Source organism: Pollachius pollachius (assembly GCF_949987615.1).
Source record: "Pollachius pollachius genome assembly, chromosome: 10".
NCBI lineage: Eukaryota > Metazoa > Chordata > Actinopteri > Gadiformes > Gadidae > Pollachius > Pollachius pollachius.
The window spans coordinates 12809141-12837126 of record NC_136943.1 but is presented as its reverse complement, the minus strand read 5'-3'; the positions used below and the strand labels follow the sequence as shown (position 1 = coordinate 12837126).

Sequence of the window (27986 nt, the reverse complement as noted above, 5' to 3'; positions counted from 1 at the left end):
AGAACGCGTCATACCCAGGACGCATCCACAGAGCACTTATTTGCCGACTGCTGAATTACGCTTTTCAAACACAAACGGGCGAATGAAAATGCAAACAAAAAATGACCCACTCAATTTAAATATCTGTTTTTCTGAGTAAGACTTGGGAACAGCACACATAGGAAATATAAATAGTAATATAGGAATCCTTTCCTACGACGTATAGTGGTTGGAGCCAGCACATTCAAAATGGCGGCCAGTCTGCTCCGAAGCGAATGTTTAATACACTTGGTCAACTAGATAAAATCAAATACCAGTGACTTCTTGGTTTGAATTAATTTGTTTTATTTGTCAACACAAATAGTGTACTATTGCAAATTATTGTTTTCGACATGTCGGACTCTGAGGAAGAAAGTCAAGATCGACAACTGAAGTTTGTAGTGATCGGAGACGGTGCATCAGGCAAGGTAAGGGCACCGTGTATCATTGTACTGAAGGGATAAACTATATTAAGCTCCCTGGTGCGAGTATTGCTGATGAAAAGTGTCATGTGATTGAGTGACACTGTTATTGTACACATCGTATACACACTGCATACATAGCGTTGTTGTTGTGAAGTCTCGGTCGCCATGGCTACCCTGCTAACGCTATCCTTCGACGCTGAGTCTTGTCAACAGGAGCATATATGCACAGCTATTGTGGTGGCAATAACGGTGATGCCAGCAATGCCAACATAGATGTGTCCTTGGTAAGGAATTGACTCGGACGTGCTTACATGCGTGGTCATAATGGGATATGTTGATCTTCGTGCGTTAGTGGATCCCATGTCGTTCCATCCATACAGTAAGGCCTGTATGTTTTTACAACAAGTGTGTTCGACATCTTCAGAATGTGAATGCAGCAACATAAAATGCCTATATTTTGGCGATCAAAGATCGGAGCCGGGATAATCTTTTACATTTGGCCCCAGGTTTATTGTGAAGGGTATTACATCTACCTTGTGGCCTGGAAAACAATACCTATACATCTTTTTTGAATCATGGTGAATATGTGTTGGTATTACAGCAGTGTTAATATAATTGTATTATGGCATTATATCACAAATTTAAACATACTTTAAAATGTAAACTTGAATGCCTACAAATTGTATTATGTTGAGTAGAGAACAGTAGATTTATTGATCATTCATAATTATTTGTGCGTTTCCTTTTCAGTGCACTGCTGTTTGTACTTTATCCACCAACCAGATGACAAATGTTAGCCAAATGGTCGCCATCTGGCACCTTAACATATTGACAACCTCATAATTGATAAGGGCACCATAAATAACATAACTATATGCACAGGCCAATTTGTTGGCCCGCATATTCCATATGTGCACAGATTATGTTAAAGTAAGTCTCTTCAGAGTCTACTGTACTCCATTTTACACAGCTCACCTCTGGTGTAAATATTGCACAGCAAAACTGAAGAAGCTACAGGTAGCGTATAATGATGCGTTTAGGATCGTCCTTAAGCTTCCAAGATGGACAAGTGCAAGCTCTTTGTTTGTGACCAGTAATGTCCCCACCTTCCATGCTGTGGTGAGGTATTTTGTGTACACATTTATGTGTTGGCTTCTAGTTACAAAACAAATTAATTTAATAATTGCACTCACTGACACTAAACAGAGTGATGCAAGGTATTCCTCTGGGTTGTGGAATCTATGCTTGCATGTATTTTAATCTATATTGACCGTGTATTTCTATTGTCTTTTATATGGAACTTTGAGTTTGGAATAAAGTATTCATTCATTCATTCATAACATTACAAAATGTAGAATCAAACTTTTACAGAAGTAGATAGTCAAATTAGAGTACTTTTATTTAGTAGGTCTTCCTAAAAAAAAAAAGACAGTTTGCGAAATAATTAAAATAATTCTGTTTTTTACAGTTGGTTGTAGGTTTTAAAAGTTTGAGCAAATTCTCTAAATAACCTATTGTGCATATTATTATCCGAATGATAAAAAAAGCGACGAAACACAGCCAGAGTTAGCTTTGAGTGGCTTGTGTAGCTTGTGTCTATTACTGGGGAACCTCTTTTCTCCTAAAGCTAGCCCCGGACCCCTCTGTTTTGGGACCAGGGCAACATGTGAGAAAACATTCACTTGCCCGACCCCATCGGAAAACAACCCATGGCGTCTTCTATAGTAAGAGTAGGAATCACAAGTGGGAAAAGAGTTAGGCTACGTGACCTCTCCTCGTAGAGTGGGATATTTGAAAAAGGAGCCTACACTCCAAATATTCTGTCAATGCATAAGCTCTCTCCCTCTCTTCGTGATGTGTGTTCATACCCCGATACATGCAGAGATAGCTTTAGGGGGGCAACCCCTCTGCCGAAGTGGACACAAACACAACAGGTGTACGGTGCTCCTTGCTTGGCACTCTGGTCACAGAGGGTCAGAGGCCTATCCCCAATGCCATCAGGCACTCGTCTTTCTAAAAGTTCATGTTTGAGATGTTCTGCAACACATTGGACACCTTTTGAAAACTTACTACGATATTATTATTTTGTCAAGAGTGGCGTCTCAGACAACAGACAAGCATTGCAAAATGGACAGATGCTAGATTTAACTTAAGCTCCGCAAGGCCCTGGCCTCACACGTACTTGATGTTCTCATTAATGAAAATGAGTGTAATGAGCAAGAACCTAACCCTAACAATGATGGGAAGAAGGATGCCATTACCTTTTATTATTGTAAGTATCTGGATATACTTTTTTTTTTTTCAACATCCCTTCTCCAAGCTAATCTCTCCTTCCTCAGGGAGAAAGGAAAGCAAGGCATCAGTGATGGCAAGGCGCAATGAGTAAAAAATGAATGTTCTCATTCTGGAAAGTTGAGATTTTCTTTAGGGTAGGGGGGGGATGCTGGGTGTCCAGAACACACACCACTCAGTTCCCAGTTGATCCGCTACATTAATAACCCTCCTCAACGCTTGGCTGCCAGGTGTCAGCTCGTCACTGTCTGAATGACTTACCTGCTTGTCTGTTCTGGGCAGAAAAACGGGAGCCCTGACCCCCATTTTGAGCTACCACCAGTGACTGACATCTTGAATGCTATTCCCCCCCTATTAATGTCAATTTGCTCAGCAAATTGCAATCGGATCAGTTTTTCTTGGACTCGGTCTCTGCTGGTATTTTTGCTCGTGGGTAGTTGCCCATTCAGAAATCTAGACGGATGTGTGAAGGCTTGTCCACCTTAGCGGGGTGTTTTTTTAATCGGTGGTCCACAGTATGGCAAGGCTCTTGAAGCGTCGTGCCTAAGCCTGCACAAAGATCTATTTTTCAAACATGGGTTCAACGCCAGCGACTGTTTTGTTTCTGAAAAGTCGCTGTTCCCTCACAACAAGGGAAAACTATGGCGGCTAGTTCTTTGAACTAAGCTGTTCGCCGTACCCCAGCCCTTGAACTTGAGGGGACCTCATCTCATTGCTATCTCAGTTGGGGAACAATGGTGATGTCCTAACCTGTCGCTAATGGCAAAGAATCAAACTATAAATGTTTGCACACACTGTGAGAACGCTCCACCTCAGTGTATGCTTTTTTCCCTCGCGTCGCATCCCCCACCTCCTCCCCCCACACTCCCACTCCCATTTCCCGGCACTGGTATCATTTGTGACCCTGTGCTGTCCTCCGCTGGAGTGTCGGGGATTACGCCAGCTTTTACATTCAATGCTGAGTTCCAATTGTATGGCTGGGGAGAGAAAACCCGAGGACCGGGGAGAGGTGAGGAGAGCCAAGCTACTGGAATGCCAAGACAAATGGCCGACGAGGCCAGCGGGAGCATGTGGAATGAATTTCTGCTGTCCGTGCTGGTTACCCCTGTGTTGTCGGTGATTGTTAGGGCTACTTAAATGGAAGATTTCACCCCTCCTCCCCCCACCCCCTTGTTGCGTCACTCACCTCCAGCGATTTTTCAATCAGGCCTGAGCCTGCGATGCTCACCCTGCAGGCGGATTTGTTTAAAAGCCTCACGGTGTTGTCATACTTCAAAGTGCATCAGGTGGAGGCCTTTAGTACTGCGCTTCTAAGGCCGGATTCCCAGACACAGCAATACGTCTGGGGTGTGGTCCTTTTGTATCCATCATTTGTTTACTTCTATTGTTAAAAGTCTGCATACAATTGAGCGACGTTGTCAAAACGACACAAGAAATGTGTTTCTGATCCTGACGCTTGTTTCAAAAAACGTCAGCCTATATTCAACCATCTGCAGTAGATTGTATTATTGTGCTTCAGTGTTTGTTGTTTGACCTTATACACTATGTAACTTATAGGCATACAAACACTGAATGTTTATTGCATTTAATCAGACCCTTCCGGTTATAGCTGGAACCCTCTCATGACTTGTGAGGCGGATCATTGGCCGACAAGCCCGGACTGGTCCCTCTGTGGACTCTGAAACTAGAAGTTCTGCTGCTAGATCTTCTTCTGGATAAAAGAGAGCGCCAAGTCGCACGTTGAAAGCAGTAAAAGTCCACGTCTCGTGACGGGCCGGTCCTAGTCGCGCCGCCGCCGCTCTCTGCGGTTGTTTATGGAAGCGTGCTGCTCTAAAGATAGCCAGGAGAAGACACCCAGCCCTTGTCATCCTCATCTGTCAAGATGAATTATACCTGGGCTGTCAGGTCTGTACAGTGGATTCCCATGGCTCTCAGCGAGGGGCCCCTAAAAAATGGAAAAAAAGACCTTCTCCTCCTTCCTCCTCCTGCTCCCAAAACATAACAGCAACATGGCAGTGATGGAGTCGTCGTAATCCGTCGTAATTACCGTGTCTGCAGTCGGGAGACATGACGAATCCTCGCGCGTGTTATTCTCATTCGGCATTGCAGTGTGTTTTCCTTCGACAGAGCTCTTTAGACGGGTCAAAAGAACATCGGGACACCTCTCAGCCGATCCGGTTCTTTTTTAAATCCGTAATACATTTATATTCGGCAGATTCAGAGCCGAATATGGAATCGTTTAATGATAGTATTTTATGAAGAAGCTAAAGCAGTTTCTCGGAATAAATATTATTATTTGTTGTTACTGCATTTATCTGACTAACAAGTCATCCTACCTATTACTGAACTAATTCCTCTAAAATAAAATGATTAGGAATTGGGTAATGGGAAATTATACAAATTGTGTGTGTGTGTGTATGTGTGTGTGTGTGTGTGTGTGTGTGTGTGTGTGTGTGTGTGTGTCAATTTCAAAAAACGGTGGATCCCTTCTCTTGACTTTCAGTTTTTTTTCTCTCTCTCTTTCTCCTTTGTGTCTCCCACTCCTTTGTCTTTTTGTCTGTGTCTCTGTTTCTCTGTCTCTCTCTCAGACGTCACTGGCCACCAGGTTTGCTCAGGAGGCGTTTGGGAAGCAGTACAAACAGACCATCGGCCTGGACTTCTTCCTCAAGAGAATAACTCTTCCAGGTGAGACGGTGCATGATTAAAAATAATGATTATTCTAACTGGAGGAGCCAAAGTGCCGCTCAAGCTATTACAATATATATTTTTTTGATTTTAAGTTTTGTTTTTTTCAAGTGCCTGTTGTTTAAGTCAACCTTGCATTCTAACCTTCCAGCCACATCTGATAATCTAGCGATATTTTGTGATGCTATTTCATGCATTTTTCTGAACTGAGAGATGCGGTTCCTCAGGTACATTGAAGACATTTGAATTTGTAGTAAAAGTGGTTGTCACCTGTGTGAATGGGACAGGTCTGTCAGATCTCAGAGGCTCACACTAAAACCTTCTTCACTCCAGAGCAAATAATACTCTCTGGTCTTTCCCCCATCCAATTGACAGCTTATGTCCAAACTTCAGCATGTCACATGTCACGGTCCTAGTTTTGTGGAGCCCGGGGGTAACTACATTTCAGTGTTTTTATATTCATATCATGGATCCACTGACCTTTGAACCACATAAAACATACAAGGCAGGTATTTATTTATGTTTAGCCCATGGACATAAAGCGAAGCTCTGTATCCCTCCCCCTTTTAGATCTGTAAAATAAATGTTTATTGACTAATGCTATATTTAGCGCAAACCACTCGCCTTTGGACTTCCTATACTGTAAGAAAATGGGGGATTTTCATGTAGCTTAAAAAAACGGGCCCTTCTACAACGGTGCCAAAAAGTGTAAGCTACAGAAATTCGTAAAGTGCCTTCATTCTTCTATTACTAATAAAACACCATTAAGCAGAAGGGCAAATGAAGTGCTAAAAAAGTAAAGGTTATGCTGATTCGCGAGTTGGCCAAGGTATTCTGTTTTGACTTTGTTTCAGTTTCAGCCTCCGGGCCTTTTGAGATCTGCAAAAATGTTGCGGTGGTGGAGTCGAAACGACAACGGCCGACTGTACAGACCGGACTTTTACTTTTAATGAAGGGGGGAAAAAAACCTTAAGGAATATTGTTTAATAGCAGAGCTTGTGCATTTTTGGGGTTTTCTAATATGTGTTTGCTTATCTTTGCTACGTGTAGGTGTAATGTCGGTTATTGTTATTTTCTTTATTTTTTTACAATCAGCCCACCTCTGAATCGTTGTTGCTACAGCAGCAGCCGGGGGGTTGGGGTTAGTGGTGGAGGTTCGAGGGGAGGGGTTGTTAAATGGTCCATTTTGTAGGGAATGGGGTGTTGATGAGCTGATGAAGAAGAGGGACTCTGCTAGCCGGGTGGTCCAGCGGCTCATCTAGCGGGACCCCGGCTCCCTCTGCCTCTGCCTCATATTAGAGAGGTTGTGTGGGTCTCTGTGGGGCAATACGAGTCTCACCGCGACTGGGTCCACTGTAGCCTATAGCCAGCCTTAACCCCCCACTCCCCCACCCCTCCGCCTCGCACCATGAAGGCCTGGCTTGTCAAACTTAATGTACATGTATTTCTTTCCAGCAAGGGGAGAAGCAAGGCATACCAGCAAACAACAGCCTTCTGTGTGTGTGTGTGTGTGTGTGTGTGTGTGTGTGTGTGTGTGTGTGTGTGTGTGTGTGTGTGTGTGTCTGTGTCTGTGTCTGTGTGTGTGTGTGTGTGTGTGTGTGTGTGTCTGTGTGTGTGTGTGTGTGTGTGTGTGTGCCTGCGCTTTTCAGAACAATACCCCACCCAGATGTGTCCGCTAGAGGTCACGGTACGGGTAGGCTGACCGCCGCTAGAAGTGCACGTTGACCTCATGCGAGCGTCGGTGTTGGAACTGCCTCTAACGGGTTCAATGGTTTTCCCTTTTGTCCATCACGATAACATTTTGGTATATCCCTCTGATGGTGCGCCGAGAGGCCGAGAAAGTCGCCTGGCAACGTGCTGGTTCACTACTCAAGTGTCCTTGACCAAGGTGCCTTAACTCGGCCTGTGTGTGTCTGTGTGTCTGCGTGACAAAGAGGGAAAGAGAAAGAACCAGCCTTTGAGATTGATCCCGTGACCCACCGGGGCACCGGGTGTACGTTTATAATTTCAGGAGGGAGAGCGAGCAAGAGGCAGAGGCTATTTTCTGCGCAACCCTCCGTGTGGCTTCATCCTGACACTGTATAGTCTGGAGGTAGCCACTGTGAAGCGCCCCTGCGGCACCTCCCCTCTGGGCCCCTGAAGAGGAGCGGGCTCACTCGAGGGCCCACGCAGACCATCCGTGTCCATAGTCCACGCACTGCTGCCCCTGGCCCTCCCAGCCTCCAGCAGGGGCCTCACCGCACTGGGCGGCAGAACCCTGCACTGGCCGCTTACCCTCACTCTCTCTCTCCTCTGCTCTCTTTCTCTCTCCGGCTCCTCACTCTCTCTCCTCATCTCTCTTTCTCTCTCCTCCCTCCTCTTTCTCGCTCCCTCCTCACTCATTCTCCCCCTCCTCTTTCTCTCTCCCTCTTTACTCTCTCTCCCCCGGCTCTCTCTCTCCCTCTCTCTCTCCACCCTTGTCTCCGTCCTTCGCTGTCTCCCTCCTCTCTCCACCTTCTTTCTCACCCACCCTTTGCGCCCCTCTTCGCCTCTCTACCTCTCCACTCGTTCTCTCTCCCGCTCCTCTCCTCTCTCTATCTCCATCCTTCTCTCTCCCCCTGCTTTTTTGCTCTGTCCTTCTAACCTCCTCTGCATCTCTCTCCATCTTTTCGCCCATCTCTCCTCTCTAAACCCTCATTCTTTCTCTTTCCTCTTTTCTTTTAGTTTTTTTCCACCCTTTATTTTTTCCAGAGGAAGGAGATATTTATTAGGGCATTTTCTTGGTGCCTTTCTCTCTGTCTTTCTCTCTTTCTCCCCTTTCTCTCTTGCACTCTTACTTAAACTCTAACTTTTAACCCGGTCTTTCCACAGAATCGGGACAGGCAACCTCTTTTCCCGATATTTTTCTGTTTTAATTATTGCTATTTTCCTTAACAGCACATAATTCACCTCACTTTCCTCAGCTTGGCAGGAAACCTGTTCTTACGGCTTTTCCCAGGCTAATAAGTGTGTTTTTTCTTCTTTTCTTCTTTGTGGTACTATTGCAAACGTTTAAATTAGAGGGTGAGCGTACCTATCCACTCACCCCCCCCCCTCCTCTCTCAAGTCGCCCCCGGCGGGATATTCTTGGATGCGAGGCACGGGTGTTCTGCCAGACGGGAGCGGTCGGCATGAAAGATTAATCTGTGATTTATTGTTTCCAATACGCACGCGGACAAATGCGCACGGTCCCTCACGGAGGTCCCTTTGCCCAAATCATAGACTGCACTTTCCCCCGGACGCTTGAGTTCCTCCTGCAGAAGTAATGAGCCGCGTGTCCGAAACCCGCAGGAGACATCGTGACGAATGGCACCACAATCAAGCATTAGTTGATTAGGAAACGCCGGGCTTGTAACACACACAACCACACACAAACATCATTAGGAAAAGAACCACTCAAGGGGAAGAAATGTGATGTGTAATTCTGTAAGGTCTACTTAATTCATTTTGATGAGTTTTTTTCTGTTTTTTTACTCTCTCTTTACAGGCAACTTGAACGTGACCCTGCAGGTGTGGGACATCGGGGGACAGTCGCTGGGAGGGAAGATGCTGGATAAATACGTATACGGTGCTCATGTATGGACACACACACATTTGAATTATTTATTTGAATCCAACAAATTACATAGTACAGAAAGGATTCAAATATTTCAGAGATAACAAGCTTTAATACTCAAGGATATAAGAAGTATCGCCTGCGCCACACAGCAAGGCTTCCTATTGTAGCTGAAATAGAACCGAATTTTCAAATTTTTTTACCCCTTCTTTACCTCCTGTGAGTTTGTGGACATGCCCCAAACTGCCAAAGATTAATACAATCAATTTACACACACACACACGCACACCCACACGTACATGAATATACACACGTACATGAATATACACACGCGTACCTGAATATACACAGACACACATGCGCATGAATATACACACATAAATATACACACAACACACACACACACAACAAAGAAAATATTAATTATTATGGATACCCTCAAGGTTTGTATGCTTTGTGGTTTCGCCACAAGGCTCAAATCGCCCCACTGTGCATGCTAATGATGTTTGGATGCAACGCACACATCTGTGTTTTATGTTTGACTCTGGAATAAGACACTGTTTGCCAGTCATTACACCATCTGCTGCCGGTGTATGCCTACATAGCTAGTACGGGCATAGCCTATTGTTTGAATTGGCCCAGTGTTGGTAAATATAATTAACTCTGTTATCACATACAGTCTGATGGAGATCCTAACGCATCGCGGCCCCGGGGCCTCAGTCACAGCCACCGGCGCCTGGGTTTACCGGCATGCGTGGGGAGGGTTGCTCGCCGGGTTGAACACGGCTTTATGATGATCTTTGTGTAGATCTGTTTGCCGTTTTGTGGCGGCTGCACGGCACGCGCTTACCATGAATCGTGAGCTCTGTGAAAACACAATACCTTGGTTTTCATACACGATTCAGCTTAAGGACAGTGTATGCATGTGTGTGTATGCGTGTGTATATAATACATCCCCATTGTACGATAAACAATGATGGATCATGTCTGTTATTTTGTGTGTGTGTGTGTGTGTGAGAGAGAAAGAGAGACGAAGAGGACTCGCTGTAGGAAGACTCTGTTGCTGAACTACCATAAGTGGTTACCTCCAGGAGCTTGCGTATGACTGCCATAAGTGTGGATCAGAAAAGACTGTCCAATAAGAGACTACCGCCTTGTATCTACAACAAATACACAGACCAAAACAACACTGCAATTTAATGTTTGGTTAGGCACAGTTGGAAATTCAAACTAGCTGCACAATGGCCTTTCCAGACTGTACTAGTGGAATTGTCCGATGGATTTCAGCTGTGTGTGTGCGTGTTTGTTCACATAAACTTCACAGCAGGGAGCTGTGCAAACTTTCCATTAAGAAGTCTACCTCGTCTCCCCGTACCTCAAGGCTTTTGGACCTCTTGTTTCACACACACACACACACACACACACACACACACACACACACACACACACACACACACACACACACACACACACACACACACACACACACACACACACACACACACACACACACACAGTCCAGAGCACACAGCCCTGAGACCCTTCACCAACCGAACCCCATGCACACTGCGAACCCCAAGCTTGATCACGCTTGCTTGTGAATGTGAATATATGCCACACCGTGCATTTCACCCACATTTCTCATCATAATTGATGCTGTGTGTGTGTGAGATTCACTGTGTTCCTCCATGCAAAGTCCCTGCTCCCCAGAAGAGGGTCAGCGCCACCTACTGATGGCTTGCGTGTTTAATACACATAGGGTATGACTTCTGATCCACGTGTGTGTCATCATAGAATCTGAAAGGGACTCTCCTATGTACCTGGGTGAATGTATGGTTTTATGGTTTTATTTGTGGTTAGTACTTTTCTCCTGGTTGAGTAAATACCCCCTCTCTGTCCCCCACCCCCCCCAGGGTGTTCTGCTGGTCTACGACATCACCAACTACCAGAGCTTTGAGAACCTGGAGGACTGGTTCAGCATGCTGAAGAAGGCCAACGAGGAGTCGCAGGTCCAGCCACTCGTCTGTCTGGTCGGCAACAAGAGTAGGCACACACACACACACACACACACACACACACACACACACACACACACACACACACACGCACACGCACACGCACACGCACACACAGAATATTTGTAATAGTATTTATTGAATAGTTTTATGGGTTATATTTGACAAATGTTGAGAATGTATTTGACTGAGGAGTGTGTGTGTGTGTTTGTGTGCGTGCTTGCGTGATGGCTGCCGACAGGCAGGTCGGAGTAGGAGGTAATTGATCTGAGAGATAAGCTGATAAGGGGGTCCGGGCGGTGGGAACCCTGATGACTGGGGGCACCGGGGGAGTGAGGGGCCGTGATTTAAGGCGGTCTTAGCCTGACTCGGGGCACTCTTTATCTGCTTGCCCTGCCACCTCCAACCTTTCTGTCTGCCTGCGTTACAGCCTGGCTGGGGGCCCGGACTGACCGCCAGCTATAAACCCCTCCCCCACCCATACACACACACGCGCACACACACACAGCCACACACACACACACACACACACACACACACACACACACACACACACACACACACACACACACACACACACACACACACACACCAGGCTGGGCAGAGGCAGAAGAGGAACTAGATGATAACCAGACAGCTCTTTTCCAACCTTACTTACCCCCCCCACCCCAGCTTCAGCACCACCTCTACACCCCACCTCCAGAATAAAGACTAATAATGATGAGTCCTTTTTAAACAGCTTCTTGACAGATGAGGAGTCACCCGACGCCACACTGTTATTTTAAAGCATCAGGGTATGCATACATATATATGTGTGTGTGTGTGTGTGTGTGTGTGTGTAAGAGAGAGAGTGTTTACGCCTGTGTGTGTGTGTGTGTGTGTGTGTGTGTGTGTGTGTAATAACGGCCGTACTGGCGTTGCGTCAGTGATGGACGGTCAACAGAGTGGTTCCCCTGCACACAGGAAGCTCCCGCTAATGTTACCCCACGGGGGAGACGAGGGATGGGGGGGGGGGGGGTCAGGGCTTAATTCCCCTGTCGAGATCAGGGGGGGGGGGGGGCATTCTCCTGTCTTCACGTCTCCGCCGCATCCCATAATGCCTGGGCTTCAGCGGCCGGCGCCCCCGTATTTAGGCTGGAGCATTCGGGCCGTGTGTGTGTCTGTGACTGTGTGTGTGTGTGTGTGTATACTGTATTGGTTAAGTGGTACACAGCGCATATACTGATGGAGCCCCCCACCCTCACTCCTCCACCCCCCCAACTTGCGCCACTATAAGATCCCCCCCCCCCCGGTGGCTGAGAGAGCAGCCCGGTGTGTGTGTGTGTGTGTGTGTGTGTGTGTGTGTGTGTGTGTGTGTGTGTGTGTGTGTGTGTTTCTACGCTCCTACAGGGCCTTAGGAAAAGAAAAACACAGTCCCACGCAGATTGCCCCACCAGGAGCTATCAATTACCTCGTATGACTTTATGAATCCTTCAACCCCTCCATGAGGCTGACACGGCCCGCCTTTTTTTTCCTCTCTCAGGAGAACGAGAGAGAGGGAGGGAGAGAGAGAGAGAGAGAGAGAGAGAGAGGGAGAGAGAGAGGGAGAGAGAGAGGGAGAGAGAGGGAGAGGGAGAGGGAGAGGGAGAGAGAGAGAGAGAATATGGTGGGAAATGCCCTCTTAGATATTTACTCTTTATTTTACCCCACTATTCCCATCCTTGTCTCTCTCGCTCTCTCGCGCTTTCTGGCTCTCTCTTAACGTCCCGCGGTGGAGCCATTTTGGTTTTTCGGTGGTTCATCATCTCACCCGAATAGGTGTTTTTTGTCCTGTGTCAGAATTCCCCATCAATGTCACAAGTCCCCCAAAAACACTTTTAACTCTTTTTTTCGATGGCATTATTTTAACCAATATTTAAAACAAATACTACAAGATACACGCATAGTTACTGTCCACTGCTGTCTTGCCTGTTTTTAAATATTGAATTTACTTTGTACAATTGTTTGTACAGCTTTTCGTCGATTGTGTAGAATTGTGTGTAACTGCATTTTATATTCTATCCAAGACTGAAACAAAAAATATTTACAGAAAATTGTACTTGTCTAAAGGCTTTATTTAAAAAAAAAAAATTTTGTCCTTGTATTTAAAAATATTCCAGGGTATTTTTGTAACTTCTCGAGGCTCTGCTTGACCCTGCCTAATTCGCGAGCCCGGTTCCCATGGAGCGCATAGAAGCAGCAGGGCCGTGGACTACAGACGGAGAGCTTGTGAAAACACTCGGGCCCCTGCTGCCTCACGCCAGTCTGAGGGCCCGTCTTTGGGGAGATTCTTCGCTTTCTGCCTCTGACCCCGTGGAAGGTTTAAGTGTTCCCGTCTCTGCGCTGGCGGTACAGGCGCCGCGTGGGCTCTCCGTGGGCGCTGTCTGCAGGCCACCGTCAAACGCTCGCCTCCTGACATTAACTTCCAGAACAATCTTATTCATTATTTCATTGCTCTGCGGTGGTACATTTTCAACCCGGAGTTATTGTAGTCTTCAGAAGCCTATCTATTATTAGTATTAATAGTCAATACTGCGTTTTATTTAGTGGGACGCTCAAGGTCAACTTTCGTCATTAAGTTAAGGTTCTAAAAAAATTGATTAAGATAAATAAATACATTTAGAAAAAATAAAAACAACCATTAACTATGACATGAGTAAACCAGGCCTTAAATGTCTTTAATTTCCCAACAATAAAATAAAATACGTGTAGTATGGTAATCCTGTCGATACAGTGGCCAGCCGTTTCAATAATGATACCGTCCTATTCCTCCGTTCCTCCTCTGGTCTGACCGCCCCTCCCCTGCCATGTTGCTGTAGCAGTGGAACAAACCTCTCCTTTCTTTGGTCTGGCCCGGCTGGACCCGGCCTAGCCTGGCCTGGCCTGGGGGTTAAGTGTGCTTGTTAAGCCAGGGTATTCTGTGGCTCCCATGGCCTCCACAAGTTTGACCTGAAATAAGGTGCCTGTTAAACAACAGCACTACTTGTAACAATTCAGAGGGGAAGCCAGTGAAATATTATTTTTTTATTGACGGGCCGTGTATGTGTGTGTGTGTGTTGGGAGGATGGCCTCGCGGAGGTCAGTGGATTTCTCGGAACGGGTCGGTTGGTAATGGAAGAATGTTCGGCTCTCGGTCTATCTAAACACGCTATAACCGTTTTTATTACATCTGAGCACCGTGAGATGCAGCCTTGTCGTAACGTTTAAGGGTGATAAAGCATCGACTGTCCGTCCGAGGGAGAATAGAATGTCATGCGTTATTAATGTTATAATCTGCTGTGTAAATGTTCAAACTTTTTCCCTATCTTTGTATTGGAGAATTACGCTGAGAAGTAATTGTTAAAGAAAAGAAGAAGACTTTTATTCTATTTTCAACCGCGGTGATATGACAACATCTTCATATTCAGTTTATTTTTCCTCTGGTTGTCAACCTTGAATGTTATTCTTACAATTATCAGTGAAAACATCAGGAACGAGGGGCACTTATTGCCGCATAGACACGGGCGCAGACGTGTCCTCATGCTGCGGTTTATCAAAACCAATCTTGTTTTTATTTAAAAGCGGGAGGGATGGCAGTGGGTGGGGGGGGAATTACCGGAGCGCTGCTCACTCCCCCCCCCTGGCTGCGCTGTCTCCCTCAGGAACTCCGGATCATCCATCAGCCTCCCCCCCAGCCCTTATTTGGGTGACTTAAATGGGTTCAGTTCTCTTAACCCCTCCTCATCACTCACGGCTTCTTCTCCCTCTCCCTCTTCTCCCTTTCCCTCTTCTCTCTCTCTCTCTCCCTCTCTTCTTTTTGTTATACGCTGCGGAGGTTCTGATGCCCTTGCACCTCCGCTCGTATCCGCCGCCGCCTCTCCGCCACGGGGGGAAGAGAGTCTCAGACTCTTCGTACGATCCTTGCCGTCTCTTCTCTCTCGCCATCTCGCTATTTTTCCGACCTCCCCACCCACCCAGTTATTTTTGTTTTTTTTCTTCTTCTCCTTCCTCTCCAAGATGCTCTATCTTTCTCCATCTCTCACACACACTTGGACATTAGTGTTATTTGTGTTATTTTTTCCGGCCCTGTGCAAACACGGCTCTCTCAGCCACACACTCAGGCCATGCGATAAGATAAAGTCCTGTGTGTTTGCTCTCACACTTGGCCCGCCTGCAGCCGCCCCTTTACTTACACTTAGCTCTTTTCATTGGCTCGCCGGCGCTGTTGTGTTAAACACCACGGCGTGTGTTTGTGTTCTGCAGGCTACAACTGATCTCGCCCGTTGAATCCCTCTCTCTTTCCCTCTCCCTCTCCTTTACCCTCTCTGTCTCTGTCTCTCTCTCTCTCTCTCTCTCTCTCTCTCTCTCTCTCTCTCTCTCTCTCTCTCTCTCTCTCTCTCTCTCTCTCTCTCTCTCTCTCTCTCTCTCTCTCTCTCTCTCTCTCTCTCCCTGTTCCTCCCCCTCCCTCGCTCCTGTGTCCATTTCCCGGAATGTTAAAACGCATCATGAACCTCCTTTATTTGTGTTTTTTGCTTCTTTTTTTTTAAACTCCTCTCTCCAGGCGTAACCCTCGCCACCGACAGCGCCCGTCTTTTTAGTTGTTAGTCCTTTTGGCAACGAGCTCCAAGGGTGGAGTTGAACAACCACCCCTCTCCCCTCTCTCCTCTCCCCTCCCCTGCTCCCTCAACCCTGTGTAACCCCCCCCTCCCCTGCGTCCCTGTAAAGCTGCCACAGTTTCTGTCTCTGTTCAGTGTAAGGCCGCACATTTCTTAATAGAGAGATGCTCACAGGTCCAGCGGAGCCGGGGCCTGGCTCAATGCGCTTCTGTTTTTGGTGGAGCTCAGAAATGTTTTTCCTGGCCCGGCGCGCTCGTACTTAGGTCCTCTTACAACAAACTAAAAGCTCCTAATTGCCCCCGGGGGAAAGGTTTAGCCACAATAGACGTGCGGTGGGACAAAAGCCCAGCACTCATACCCCCGTCTACCCTCACCTCCCGCCTAGCCCCCCCCTTTATCGAAGGTGATGCGGGGGCGGGCAGGCAACCACAGGCCGGCCACCGTAAAACATTTTACATACAATATATAAATATATATATACACATATACAATATATAGGCCCAGTTAGACACGCTGTATGGCTGGGTAAAGACTGGGAATGTTTATGGTATACAGAGAATCCAGGTCTACCCCCCCTCCCCCTCCCCCTGTCCCCCTCCAACTCTGATTCTTTTCACGGTTCTTCAAATTTTTTATTGAAAGGAAACGAGGGGTTCTGAACGGACACGCCAATCAAATTGTGCTGGCGAACCACACAGACTGTCGCGGGCCGGGCTTTTCCGTACGGTCTGGGGTGGGGGGAGGGGGAGATGGCAGGCAGAGATACGGCCTCTGAGTGAGAGGAGAATCCCAGCTGTACGCTGCTAATGTGTGGTCGCATTAGGCCAGATAAAACAGCCGCCACCGCCTTAGAGGGGGGGAAAAGGGTTCGCCTGCTTTTACTTTTGGTTTACTTGGATGGAATATACTGTAGATGGAGTGTGCCTCTTTGGCAATGTATGAAATAGTAAAAAAATAAGTATCTGTAACTGTTTGCAGTGCAGCTTATTTTTTTTTTTACTTTGATTGACACCCGACTTGATGTCGACGGCAGTCGCTGGTACCCTCCACACAGGTTCAACCTCCGGCACTAAGATTTATCTGTGCCCACCCCCTTGACCCCGAGGGGGTGGAGGGGGGGTTGTGAGTGCACCCCCGGCCCTCTCTCTCCTTGCGGCGTGGAAAAAAAGTCCTCCATTCATTTTAGCCATCCATAAAGCAAATATTGTTGCACATGCAGGAGATGATCAGTCTCGGGGATGCCTTCTTGTGTGGCGAGTCACGGGCCATTTGAATTGCACAGCGCGCCGGCTCAGCCACCTGACCCGAGCGCGGCCTGGAACCCTCATCACGGAGCCCTGCCGCTGCCGCCGCCGGCACCGCCAGCACCACCGCCGCTCCACAACATTTATGTAGAGGAATTCCTGGAAGGAGGGGGGCGGGGCCAGCATCGTGGACACAGAGACAAATAAGCAGTTGATGCGGAGTCGTGGCCACAATCTCCTCCTAGAGAAAGCATGAAACATGGAAACTGTGTCGCTGCCCTCTCGCTCCTTGGTCGGCGCGCGATCGCTCCTCTCGCTTGCTCGCGTGCGTGCGTGCGTTACTTTTTTTATTCCCCATCAAAGAGGTTTGGTCTCTTGGCTGATTCGTACGGGGATTTCATTTTGTAATCATACCGGAGCATGACATCAAAAATGTCATCCTCACATCAAGAATAAATGCTGTGCTTTATTGGTCCGTCATCACAGGCCTGCCCAATGCATCAATATATTATTATACTTCTGCTTCTTTATGCTTTATGATCCCAAATTGTCCGGAGATGTGCCCAGAGGTGGTTACGGTAAACAAGGCCCTCCCTATGGCGGCCTGTGACTGCTACATCAGGTCCTGGTGGCTGTGCTGCTCCACCCTGGGGTGTTCAGCAGCACGGTTTCCCTCGCCCATAAAACTCCACTTAGTTTAACAGCGACACGAGAGCGGCGAGGACACGGCCAGTGAAACCCCCGGCCAGCGTCCTGTGCGGTCAGCTCAGAACTGGGCCTTTTGTTTCACGTTTCACAGCTCCTCGGAGCCCATTAACTGAGGCAGCGGGGCCCTCCGTGTTTTAACATGGCAGTTACAGGAGCCAAGTCCCCCCCCCCCCCTGCACTGTTTTACATTCCTGCAGTGGAGAGCAATGGCACGCTAAATGTTGTCTAATGGGGCCGCTGTTAACCAATCTCTAATGGTGTGCGTGCGTGTGTGTGTGCGTGTGCGTGTGTGTGTGTGTGGACTTGTATACGAGCGTTTGTATTTGTGTGTGTGTGTACTCGTGTACGTGTGTGTGTGTGTGTGTGTGTGTGTGTGTGTGTGTGTGTGTGTGTGTGTGTGTGTGTGTGTGTGTGTGTGTGCGCGTACAAACACCCGCCGCATGTGCGTGTCAATAGGCCGCTGAGACGGGGGCCAACACGTTCGTCGGTGCGGTGTTTTGGCGCGGCGCTCGGGTGACAGGATGAGCTGTGATCAATGAGCTGTCGACAGAACACTTCTGACCCGGCGGAGAGCGGGTCCCCTGGTGGAGCGGGGCCCGGCTGCAGGCCACCGAGGCAGGGCCGGCCCCCCGCACAAAGAGCACTCTGTCTCAGGATGTCAGGAGGATCGCCCCCAAGCCCCGACCCAAGCCCCCCCAACCCACCTCCACAACGTCACGCCGCGATGACGGCCGATAGCATGGCTTGTTGTCGATTTCACTCGCGACCGACCTGAGTGTACGCACAAAGGATTGATTCCTTGATTGTGGGTTCCTGGAACTAGACGTTTGAAACCAAAAACTCTTTTGGATTTGTTTGGAGAAATGTTATCTATGCTGAATGTGTGTATGAATATATAGAAAAAGGGATTTACATTATTTTGGTAGCCAGAAATAGTGATATGGTTGAGGCCACTTGTCACATCAAATTAGATGTCCTGGCTCTCATAAAGTAAACATTGCTGACTGTAAACAATACCTCCACTGTGAGGGGCTAATAAAATACCCCGGAGTGGCCTTTGAAAGCCCGGGCTACTTCAGGGCTTCTGAATGACTGCACAGTGTCTCAGGGAGAGCTTGGAGAAATCCAAGGGTCCACTACATCTCTCTACATTAAAGTCCAGCCAGCAGGACCTGTGTACCTCAAGCCAATGAAGCCATAGGTTCCTAAACTGGGGTTAAGACTGCGTTGTTGGTGTTGACGTTTACATTGTCCGACTTTGCCCGCTGCATGTCGAAAGGCTCACGTGAAGTTCTCTATAGCGATTAAGTTGTTAAAAGTGTAAAGCCATCTTTTATACCAGAACACTCACACTTTATGGGCTATTTCCATACCACGTAAAGCAGCTGGATGCTAAACACTACCTTCTGGAGAATCAAATAATTTAGGTAGCTCGGTTGTGTTACTTTTACTGGCACCTGTCATGCTTAAAAGGTTCAAGCAAAGTCTTTAAACGGTTCACCGATCAAAATAATAATTCAAACCGATATTTGTTGGGGTTCTGTTTAATGTGTTTTATTTGCGTTATGCTGGGATGAATTAGAATTTCAGCAGCGCTTAACCTGTTGTATGGAGACACAAGTCATTGGCAAGTTTAGAAGAGGGTTTAGAAGATGGGGTTTAGGTTAACATTGCATTCATTTATTCACTTAATTTCCTTTTTCTTTATGTAATCAAGTTCAATGCACCCAAGCTGTTCTTCATAATCATTTGAGATAGACACCTAAGATTCACTTATTACACTAGAATTAGCCGGGTCTGATATGAGGGAAGGAGAATTCTCCGTAGTAAATTATAGTTCATCAATTTAATAATTTCCAGGCACCTTCAGATTAACCACTGTTTGACATTGAGGAACTCGCATGTTAAAGGCATGAAGTCATGAAGCTATAAAGTGTCCTGTAATAGGATCACAGCAGGGAGTCCTAGTAGGCTAAACTCTATAACTTTCACTGGGCTACGACTTGACCCCTTGGAGGCCCTCGTCCAACACTACCCACTGTGACCTCCCACCCCCCCTCCCCCTAGCCTAACACTATTGCATCCAGCTTAAAAATCTATTCTCGCTCAATAAACTGTGTAAAAGCAGTGCAAGGGATTTTACAGCAGGGTTAAAACACAATACATTGATGTGTATGTTTGGTTGTTAATAAGTGGTGTAATTCACAGGGTTGGTAGAAGGTCTTCTCTGTCCACTCATACTGCTGGATTTTGTATAGGGTTTGTGTTAGTGTACTCTTATAAACATTTGATTAGGATCGCGGTTCCTCTGGCCGCCACACCGTCTGCACCACCACAGAGAGATCCCGGAGTTATTTAACATTTTAAACAAATTAGCGAGTCGCTTCACGTCTGGGGCCCGATCGCCCGGCTCCAATAGATATTAATCCCCCAGGCAGTTGTCTCAGAACGCACCACAGTGATGGTGGGGCCCGACCCCTTTAAATAAACACTTTTGGTGACCGGCATGAGGGAGGGCTATCGCTCACCACGAGTGATGATCCTCTCGGCTATCTCCCCGGCACTCGGTGGCCTAAACAGTTTATTTCGTGTTTTGCAGTCACTTCCTAGGAGCCGTACAGTTTGACAGAAAGAGAGGGAAACCAGATCATCCCGGCGAGATGGTTTCGACCTGATAAGTGAGAAACAGGGTACATTAGGGAGAAAAATGGAGCGATGCGCTAAAACTGTGGGATTAGCCGGTTTGCGGGCCGTTTACACAGACAGATGCCACATGCTGCTGGGGTCCGCTGGCGTGAGAGCAGGGCCTATCTACCTATCTTTTACTCTAAGTAGTTGTTCTTAATCCATGGAAAAACACTAACAGTTCAAGTCTGTTTATGCCTGCAGCACCCTGTTTTGTTTTTTTTATTTTACATCCATTTACTTTTAGTAATTTAGCGCTTTTTACACTTTTTGTTGCGCTTTTACAAAAGCGATTTTGCAGTGGATATTTTAAATTAAGGTACAGGTAGGTATTGGGCATCTAACTTAAGCATGACTATATGTGGACTGAGTATATCTGGGTTTGAACCCTGGCCTTGAAGTCAAACATCTGAACCACTAAACCAAACGGATCTCCTATATGTATGCAACAAAACCAAGTCACAAGATGGACTTCATGGGGACTTTCTTTGCGATTCCATCCACCATGGCTGAATAATTCACAACATACGCCTGAAACTTGTGTGTAACAAGAATACAGATCGGTGTAGATTGGGAGTATACTGTTTTGTTGTGCTTGGTACTCAACGCTGTCGGCCGTGTCAACCTCTCTCTCGTGAGCCCCCCCGACTCTCCTGAGAGCCCCCCCACACCTCTACAGTAACGCTTCCCGCGGGCCCAGGGGTGGCTTGTTAGCGTTTGCTAATCTTGAGCGTCACCCTTGATGGATAACCCCTCCCAAGTGTGCAGGATCCAAAGGATTAGCGGTGTTTACCTCTGGTAGCATGCCGGGTACCTCCACACTTAATGACTGGAATTAATAACCCTCTGACGCCTGCGGGACAGCTCTGTTTATGCACGGGCAGAGACGCCACTGTCTGCTCTGAACGCCCAGCGTCTCTGCGTGAGTGCGTCCCGTCCTTGACCAGAAAGGTCTGTGTTTATAAGTCACTTTGGGGGGGGGGGGGGGGGCGGGGGTTGGGGTTAGTCATTATTCCTCTTTCTAAAATGAGTCAAGTTTTTTTTTTATTTTCTTCATATAGATCCCAGATTCCTCTTTTTTCTGTCTTTATACATTTTATAGGTAATACAACTTACTTGGATAGTAATAATACTGGGGTACGGCAATGTTTACATTTCTGTCTTTCGCTGTGTGTCTGCCCCTCCCCCCTCCTTCCCTTATTTTCCCTCATGTGTACACACACACACACACACACACACACACACACACACACACACACACACACACACACAGACTCTGAGAAGCATGGGAACAGGCTAGGGGCTCTGACAGCTTGAATAAAACCTCACACAAAGAGCAAAAGCTCTGGAGGGAGTGAGGAGAGGGGAGGGGAGGGGAGACAAGGTGAAGGGGGGTGGGAGAAACGCAACACCGTACAGTAGCCTGCATCTCCTCCCCTCCGGCTCACACAGACACCTTCGCACCAGATACCGGGTGTGGCAGGCCATCGTCACACTCACTCACACACACACACACACACACACACACACACACACACACACACACACACACACACACACAAAGGAGAGAAGCTATTGCTTTCAGTGACGAGACCCCTGGGTGACCTCCCCCCATCGACCTGGGCCTGACCCCTGTCCCTATGGGGGCCGGGGGGGGGGGGGAGAGAGGAGGGAGAGAGGGGAAGGCAAGACTCCCTGGTGTCACCACACAGCGATCCAATGAGCGGTGGGGGTGGGAGGTGGTGGGGGCACAATGGGGCGAGTAAGCAAAGCCGCCTCGACCATTGTGCCCCGGCAGTAAATCAGCCCGGACGTGATGGAGAGCCTATGTATCGGGGGAGACGGCCATGTGTTCACCTTGAAGGCCCGTTTATATTTTCTAATATGTCATTCAGCCGGGCTCCTGGGCTCCTCCTTGTATTGTGTAGGAGCCTCTTACCACAGCTGGGCCGCTGCTGGGTCTGCAGCAGCTGGTGTTGTGGACGTGCTGCTGTCTTCAGGCTCCAGGGCTGAACCCAAAGGTGTGAGCCCGGCTGCAGTGGAATGTGTCTCATCAAGGCCTTATTGTCACTCACAGAACGCTGGGCCTTTGGTATATGACCTTTTCTTTTCCGGGCCTGCCATAGAGGATGCAGAAATCGAATCAATCCGGGTTTATTTAGGAGAATAGAAGTCCTATTTTGGGTACCCTATTGTGAATAAGATGTGTGAACGCAACGGGCAATCAGCCCAGCACTGCCCTGTGAAGATTCTCCCTGTGTGTGTCCTTTTTGCCTCACAACGCTGTGTTGCTCAAAGCCTTGTTCTTTTCTGCGCCGCCACAGTCGACCTGGAGCACATGAGGACGGTGAAGTCGGACAAACACCAGCGCTTCTGCCAAGAGAACGGCCTCATCAGTCAGTTCGTATCGGCCAAGACGGGGGACTCGGTAAGAGCCGGCCCAAAAAGCGCTCGTCTGTCAGGAGCGTTGATGAAAGATTGTGTGTCTACACAGTGATGTGTGTATCTGCTGATCTCCTGTCGCTCCCCCCCCCGTCAGGTGTTCCTCTGTTTCCAGCGAGTGGCCGCTGAGATCCTGGGAGTGAAGCTCAACAAGGCTGAGACGGAGCAGTCCCAGGTGGCCCACCATGGTGTCCGTTTCCCCCTCTCTCTTTGTTCCGCACCCTCTAGTTTCCCCTCGACTCTTTCTCCCTCTATCTTTTTCACACCCGCTCACTGACTCTCTCCCCGACCATGTTTCCTTTAAATAGACCGCTGTCATAATCACAGTCTTGGGGGGGTTCACAGGGCTTTTGTTTGAATGAGGTTTGACAACAACGAGGGTCTCCAAACGGCGGGGAGCTCCAAAGAATCCTGATGGAAAATAGTTGTGGTTCAAGAGAGACAAATAACCTTCGTTGAATGTATGAAGCAGCGAATAAGGTGTCATGGGGGACCAGAAAACTAAATAAATGAATTTGATTTCCTCAAAGGAAGCCAAAAATACTTCAGACCAGGGGGAAAACCACCCCTCTCTCTCCTTTTCTTGACTTCCAGGAAGTTGTGTATGTAGCAGCCTCTTAAGCCATTAGACAAACACCCTCTTCTTTTTCTGGGTGGGAAAAACAAAAGTGAATCCAGTTGTATCATTTTTCTATATTTTCTCAATTGTGACTTTACAACCTCGGCCCAGTCCCCCAGTAGCATCGGCGGTGGGGATCATCAATAGCGTCTGAACGTGGGAGCCGTCATCGAGCCAGGCTCTGCGCGGAGGGGAGTCGGCCACAGGGGTCAGCGGGGGTCGCCGTACACTGTAGAGAGCCTTCCGTAGAGTAAACACGGCCTTGTTATGTCGGACTCCTGTGATGGCCTACCTGCCACTGACAGGACCCATCTGTACACAGCCCCACACTGACCACGTTAGTGCGTGGAGCCGTGACGGTCAGAGGTAGGCGCTCTGTTTTTGGGGTCAGGAGGTTAGGTTTTGCCCTCTGATTTATAGTCTTTATCTCCCTTCGACCGGCACGGGTCCGAACGGGTGGTGCGGGGGTGGTCTCGCAGCATCAGGCTGTGTTGCCCCTTGGTGGCAGGCCATGGACCCCCCCCAACTCCAGAAGCATTAATCCTTCCCCTGATACGACCGCTTGGAGCCAGGCTGGCTGGGCACCGGCTGATGAGCCTGAGCTGGGGGTTGAGGGGTCAGGACCCCCTGCCCACCCCTCCCACAACCCTGTGAGGGCAAGGCTGGATACATTCTCAAGCCCCCAACCTCCCTCTACTCCCAGTGCTGCCGACCTAGCCGGAGCCAGCATGTGCTAATGAAGGCGTTTGACTCTGTTCTTCTCCGTCACCTCCTTAATAGCTGCCTCAATAAAGCCAAGTGCTTAAATCTAGGGTAATAGTGGGGGGCTCTGCTGGGTTTAAGTACTTGGCTTAAATTTACTGTCAGTTAGACGGTCTGTGCCAATGCCAGTACGAAGACACACACACAAAAACATAGGCTGTTGTCTGTGATCGTCTCGACATTGTTATGCAAATGTGATACAAATGCAGAATTGCTTATGTATATCAATATGCTAAAGGTACAAAACATTGGTCAGGGACGGAATGGTCGTCTTTTGGTGGACCAGCCCAAAGTAGCTCCAAGTGTGGTGTAGGCATCGTCCAGTCACCGGCCTCTGGTCAGGGAACGAAAGCGTGGCCTAGTTTTAATGGATGTTGGCAAAGAGGGTGTCGTCGACTGCGCACGAGATGTGTTCACCAGCGAATGCCGCGTCGACCGATTGTCAGGTTTAAAGGGCTTAAACACGGGGGTCACGACCCCGGACAAGATCCTATCTTCCGGGGAGCCCGCTCCATCATGGTCCCCTGTCTGGAGGATCAGATAGCCAAGTCGCGGATCACTCAGTGGCTCAGACACCAGACTTCGACAGCTCGTAAATCAGCCAGCCAACCAGCCGCTGGTCCCCAGCTATGTTGTCCGGTGCTAACCCCTCTCCAAGCCTGTATGGAGACCTCGTGTGTTTATGTTTGTGAGTGTGTGAATGCATTTGCATGTGTCTGTGTATCTGTTGTTTTATGTTCACATCTTATGATACATCAAGTTTACATTTCGAATATTAATTTTATCTTTCCATCTGCATTTTAGTTTATTGAATTTGCTTCTGTTCTCTTGAGTCATCTGTTTTAATATTGTTTTATTGTCCTAACCCTGCCTTGCCCCGGTCTTCTCATTTTTCTTCTTCCTCTTCCTCCGCCTCCTCCCACCGTGGCACTGTCCTTGCACCTTCCTACCACCGTCTGTCTTGTTATCCTTCTACAAACACTCTCTCCTCTTCGTACCCCCCCTGGTCCACTCTGACTGGGTGACCCCACGCTCAGATGATCGTGAAGGCTGAGCTGGTGAACTACCCGCAGGACGAAGGACCCATTAGCCAAGACACCGCTCAGCGGAGCAAAATATGCTCCATTCAGTAGGCCAAAGTATGTGTCGTCTTGCTGCAGTCGTGGTAGACGACCCGAGTAGTAAGCAGTTCCTCTAGTCACCCCAGTTGGACTTTTATATTAGAGATGAGATGCAATGTTCATGAATCATTTTTAGGGGTCTTGGGGTTCGAAAGCCATGGCCTCAGTTAGAAGTCAATCATCAGGCCATTAAATCCTTTCCATTTTTTGGTATAAAAGGATCATACTCCCAACATTTGAATGGTTAATATTCAACCTTCTTGACCATTATCTCTCCGTTCCATGTCTATTGTCTGTAAACCACAACCCTTTGTGGCCCTGGTGAGGCTAGAGGGAGTAGAGGTTTGAGCTCCAACTACCCCCTGGCTGACCCAGACTGCTGGCGCCCACACAGATGGTCACGTTATGACGAAATCCATGGATAGCTGAATGTGTTACCAATGAAATCCCAATATAATCTTCCAGAATTTAAAAGGAATCGTTTAGGGTTAGGGTTAGGGTTAGCTCGGGCTCCTAAAGTCCATATCTGTCGAGGACCTTTGTAGATCAGTACCCCCCCCTCCCCTGCTCATCCACCCAGGCTCTACCTCTTAACTTGTTTTGTTTATGTGTATGCTTGCAGCGTGTGGTGAAGGCAGACATCGTGAACTACAGTCAGGATCCCGTTGCCCGGGCCGCCAACCCCCAGCGAAGCTCAATGTGCGTGGTCCAGTGATTCAAGCCCACTCTGGATCACACACTCCATTCCATCCCCTTACCCCCATGTCTACCCTTAAGGACACGCACACACCCAAACACAAACACACACATACACACTAAATTTCACTCATGCTCACGATTCGATGGGGAAGTCAGTATTCGTTGTTTCAGGCAGGGGGTTTGGTGGTCACATGACCAATTGGATTCCTGTTAAGTTGGCCTTGCTGTGTTATTTGTATTTGTAAGTGAGAAGAAGCAACTGACTCCCAGTTCTGTATGTATGAAATCTAGATTTTCTTTTGTAGATTATAACTGAGTCCTCTGTGTTCCCCAGTTTAAAGTCACAATGTGTTTTTAGTGTTTATTTTTCTTTAATCATGGCCAATAATATCTTACCATCGAACCGGTTCCATTGTTGAACAAACTCATGCCAACTAGTGTTTCGTTGTGCGACTGTTTGACTGTATCTTACTGCAGAGGAAACCTGGTTTTCTGCAGACGAAGACGGGAGCGTCCACTATGCTTTCAAAATCTTCGATAAACATACGTTGTTTCTTCATACGTGTTGGCTTTTCAGCTCTTCATTGTGTTTTAAAACTACAATGTGTCACAAATGCTATCGGCTAAAACTTCTGCTATTGCCCCCAGTTGGGGTGTTCAGATCGGGCTAATCTCACAAATCAGACTTTAGATATTAATCTAAGTCGAAGAAAGTTCTGTCTAAGTGATACGGCCTTCACTCATATTTATGCTTGCCTGCTATTAGACTTTAGATATTAAGTCTGATGGCAGACGAGCTAAGACCTTGGTGAACAGGAATTGAATGAATGTCTTTCTTTCGCTTCATATCTATTTCGACCAATCATGTTGCTGGAGGCGGGGATCTGTAAGCATGTCATTGCTGATCACTAACTCGGCCAGCAGCAGTTAGCTGTAAAACAAAAATTTGGTTTCAAATCGACAACATGCAATCTGGCCAATGAAGAAATACACAAATTCCCCTTCTGAAAACTTCATCCACTGTTTCAAATGAGTTGACTATGGTCTAATATCTCAGTAATGAAGCAACAAACAAGGCGTATCTCAGCCCCTTGCAGGTCCTGGTTTCGACCAACGCTCTGTATCTGTACCGTCTCCTCCTGCTATAACGTTGTAGGACTGCTGGATCCCAGATAAAGGTCGGACTATCTGAGACACGTACATGCATACATAGAGGGGATGGGTTGGGGTCGCATTTACCAGCTGTGTTCAAGGACGAGTGTGCACTTGTGTTTGTATGTTAAACCAGTGGCTTCTACATCCATGGGGCTGCTATATTCAAAGGAAGATAAATATGTGATATGAACAGAAGTAGAGTGAACTTAAGTTTAGTTTTTTATATTTGCCAATAGCGGCTTGCGTTAGCAGTGCTGTGGTGTTGGTGTTACTTAAAAGAGAAGTGTTCATTTTGTGACTTTTAGATGACAAAAAATGAAATCCTTTATTTTAAAAATTACAAGACAATACGTTCTTGTGCATTTATGGTTCTTCAGATTTACATCTTAAATTGTAATCATTGATCATCCTTAAATAATCAATAACTTTCAGATTATTTATATTCATAGTGTTCCTTTCATTTCAAAACAGATATATTTGTGTTTTGCTGATTAAAGTCAAAGTGACTCAGTTGAGCAGCTAAAAGATAAAATGATTTGTTAGAGAGCAGAGGAGTTTGCATCGATGCTATGACTTTTTTAAGCAATGCTAGTGAAAGACTAGAGGATATATGCTGTACTGTAAACAATATAAAAGAGAGCCTACTTCTGGATATGTGGTTTAATGGTGTCTGCCTTTATTTGATGTTGTTATACCATATTTGTACTGTAGCTTCTTTCTTAGTATTGTTCTGTGACAGATCTTTCTCTCTCTCATTCATTGAATAGCTGCCTCTCTCGTTATCACTTCTTCACAGGGGCCAGCTCCTTTTCAAATCATAATCATGTGAACGAAAGGTGAAACGATAAGAGAAAGAAAATCACAAATGTACACTTTAAATTGAGTTGTTAAATTACATTTTATTGAACATGCTGATCTTTGTAAATAAA

At 47.3% G+C, this 27986-nt stretch overlaps 1 protein-coding gene across 3 annotated transcripts; it reads left to right on the top strand.

Annotated features, from left to right (window-relative positions):
- Positions 1-238: 238 nt before the first annotated feature.
- On the top strand, positions 239-27986 carry rab28 (RAB28, member RAS oncogene family). Of its 3 annotated transcripts, none has more exons than XM_079744308.1 (7): positions 239-446; positions 5324-5420; positions 8926-9014; positions 10908-11037; positions 22584-22687; positions 22799-22876; positions 25826-27986. In XM_079744308.1, exons 1-7 carry the CDS (start codon positions 372-374, stop codon positions 25916-25918), a joined length of 666 nt encoding a protein of 221 aa, XP_079600434.1. In that variant the 5' UTR covers positions 239-371; the 3' UTR covers positions 25919-27986. The 3 variants fall into 3 exon arrangements, with proteins under 3 accessions (XP_079600434.1, XP_079600435.1, XP_079600433.1); XM_079744309.1 differs by having other exon boundaries at positions 25120-27986; XM_079744307.1 differs by lacking the exon at positions 25826-27986 and having other exon boundaries at positions 22799-25225.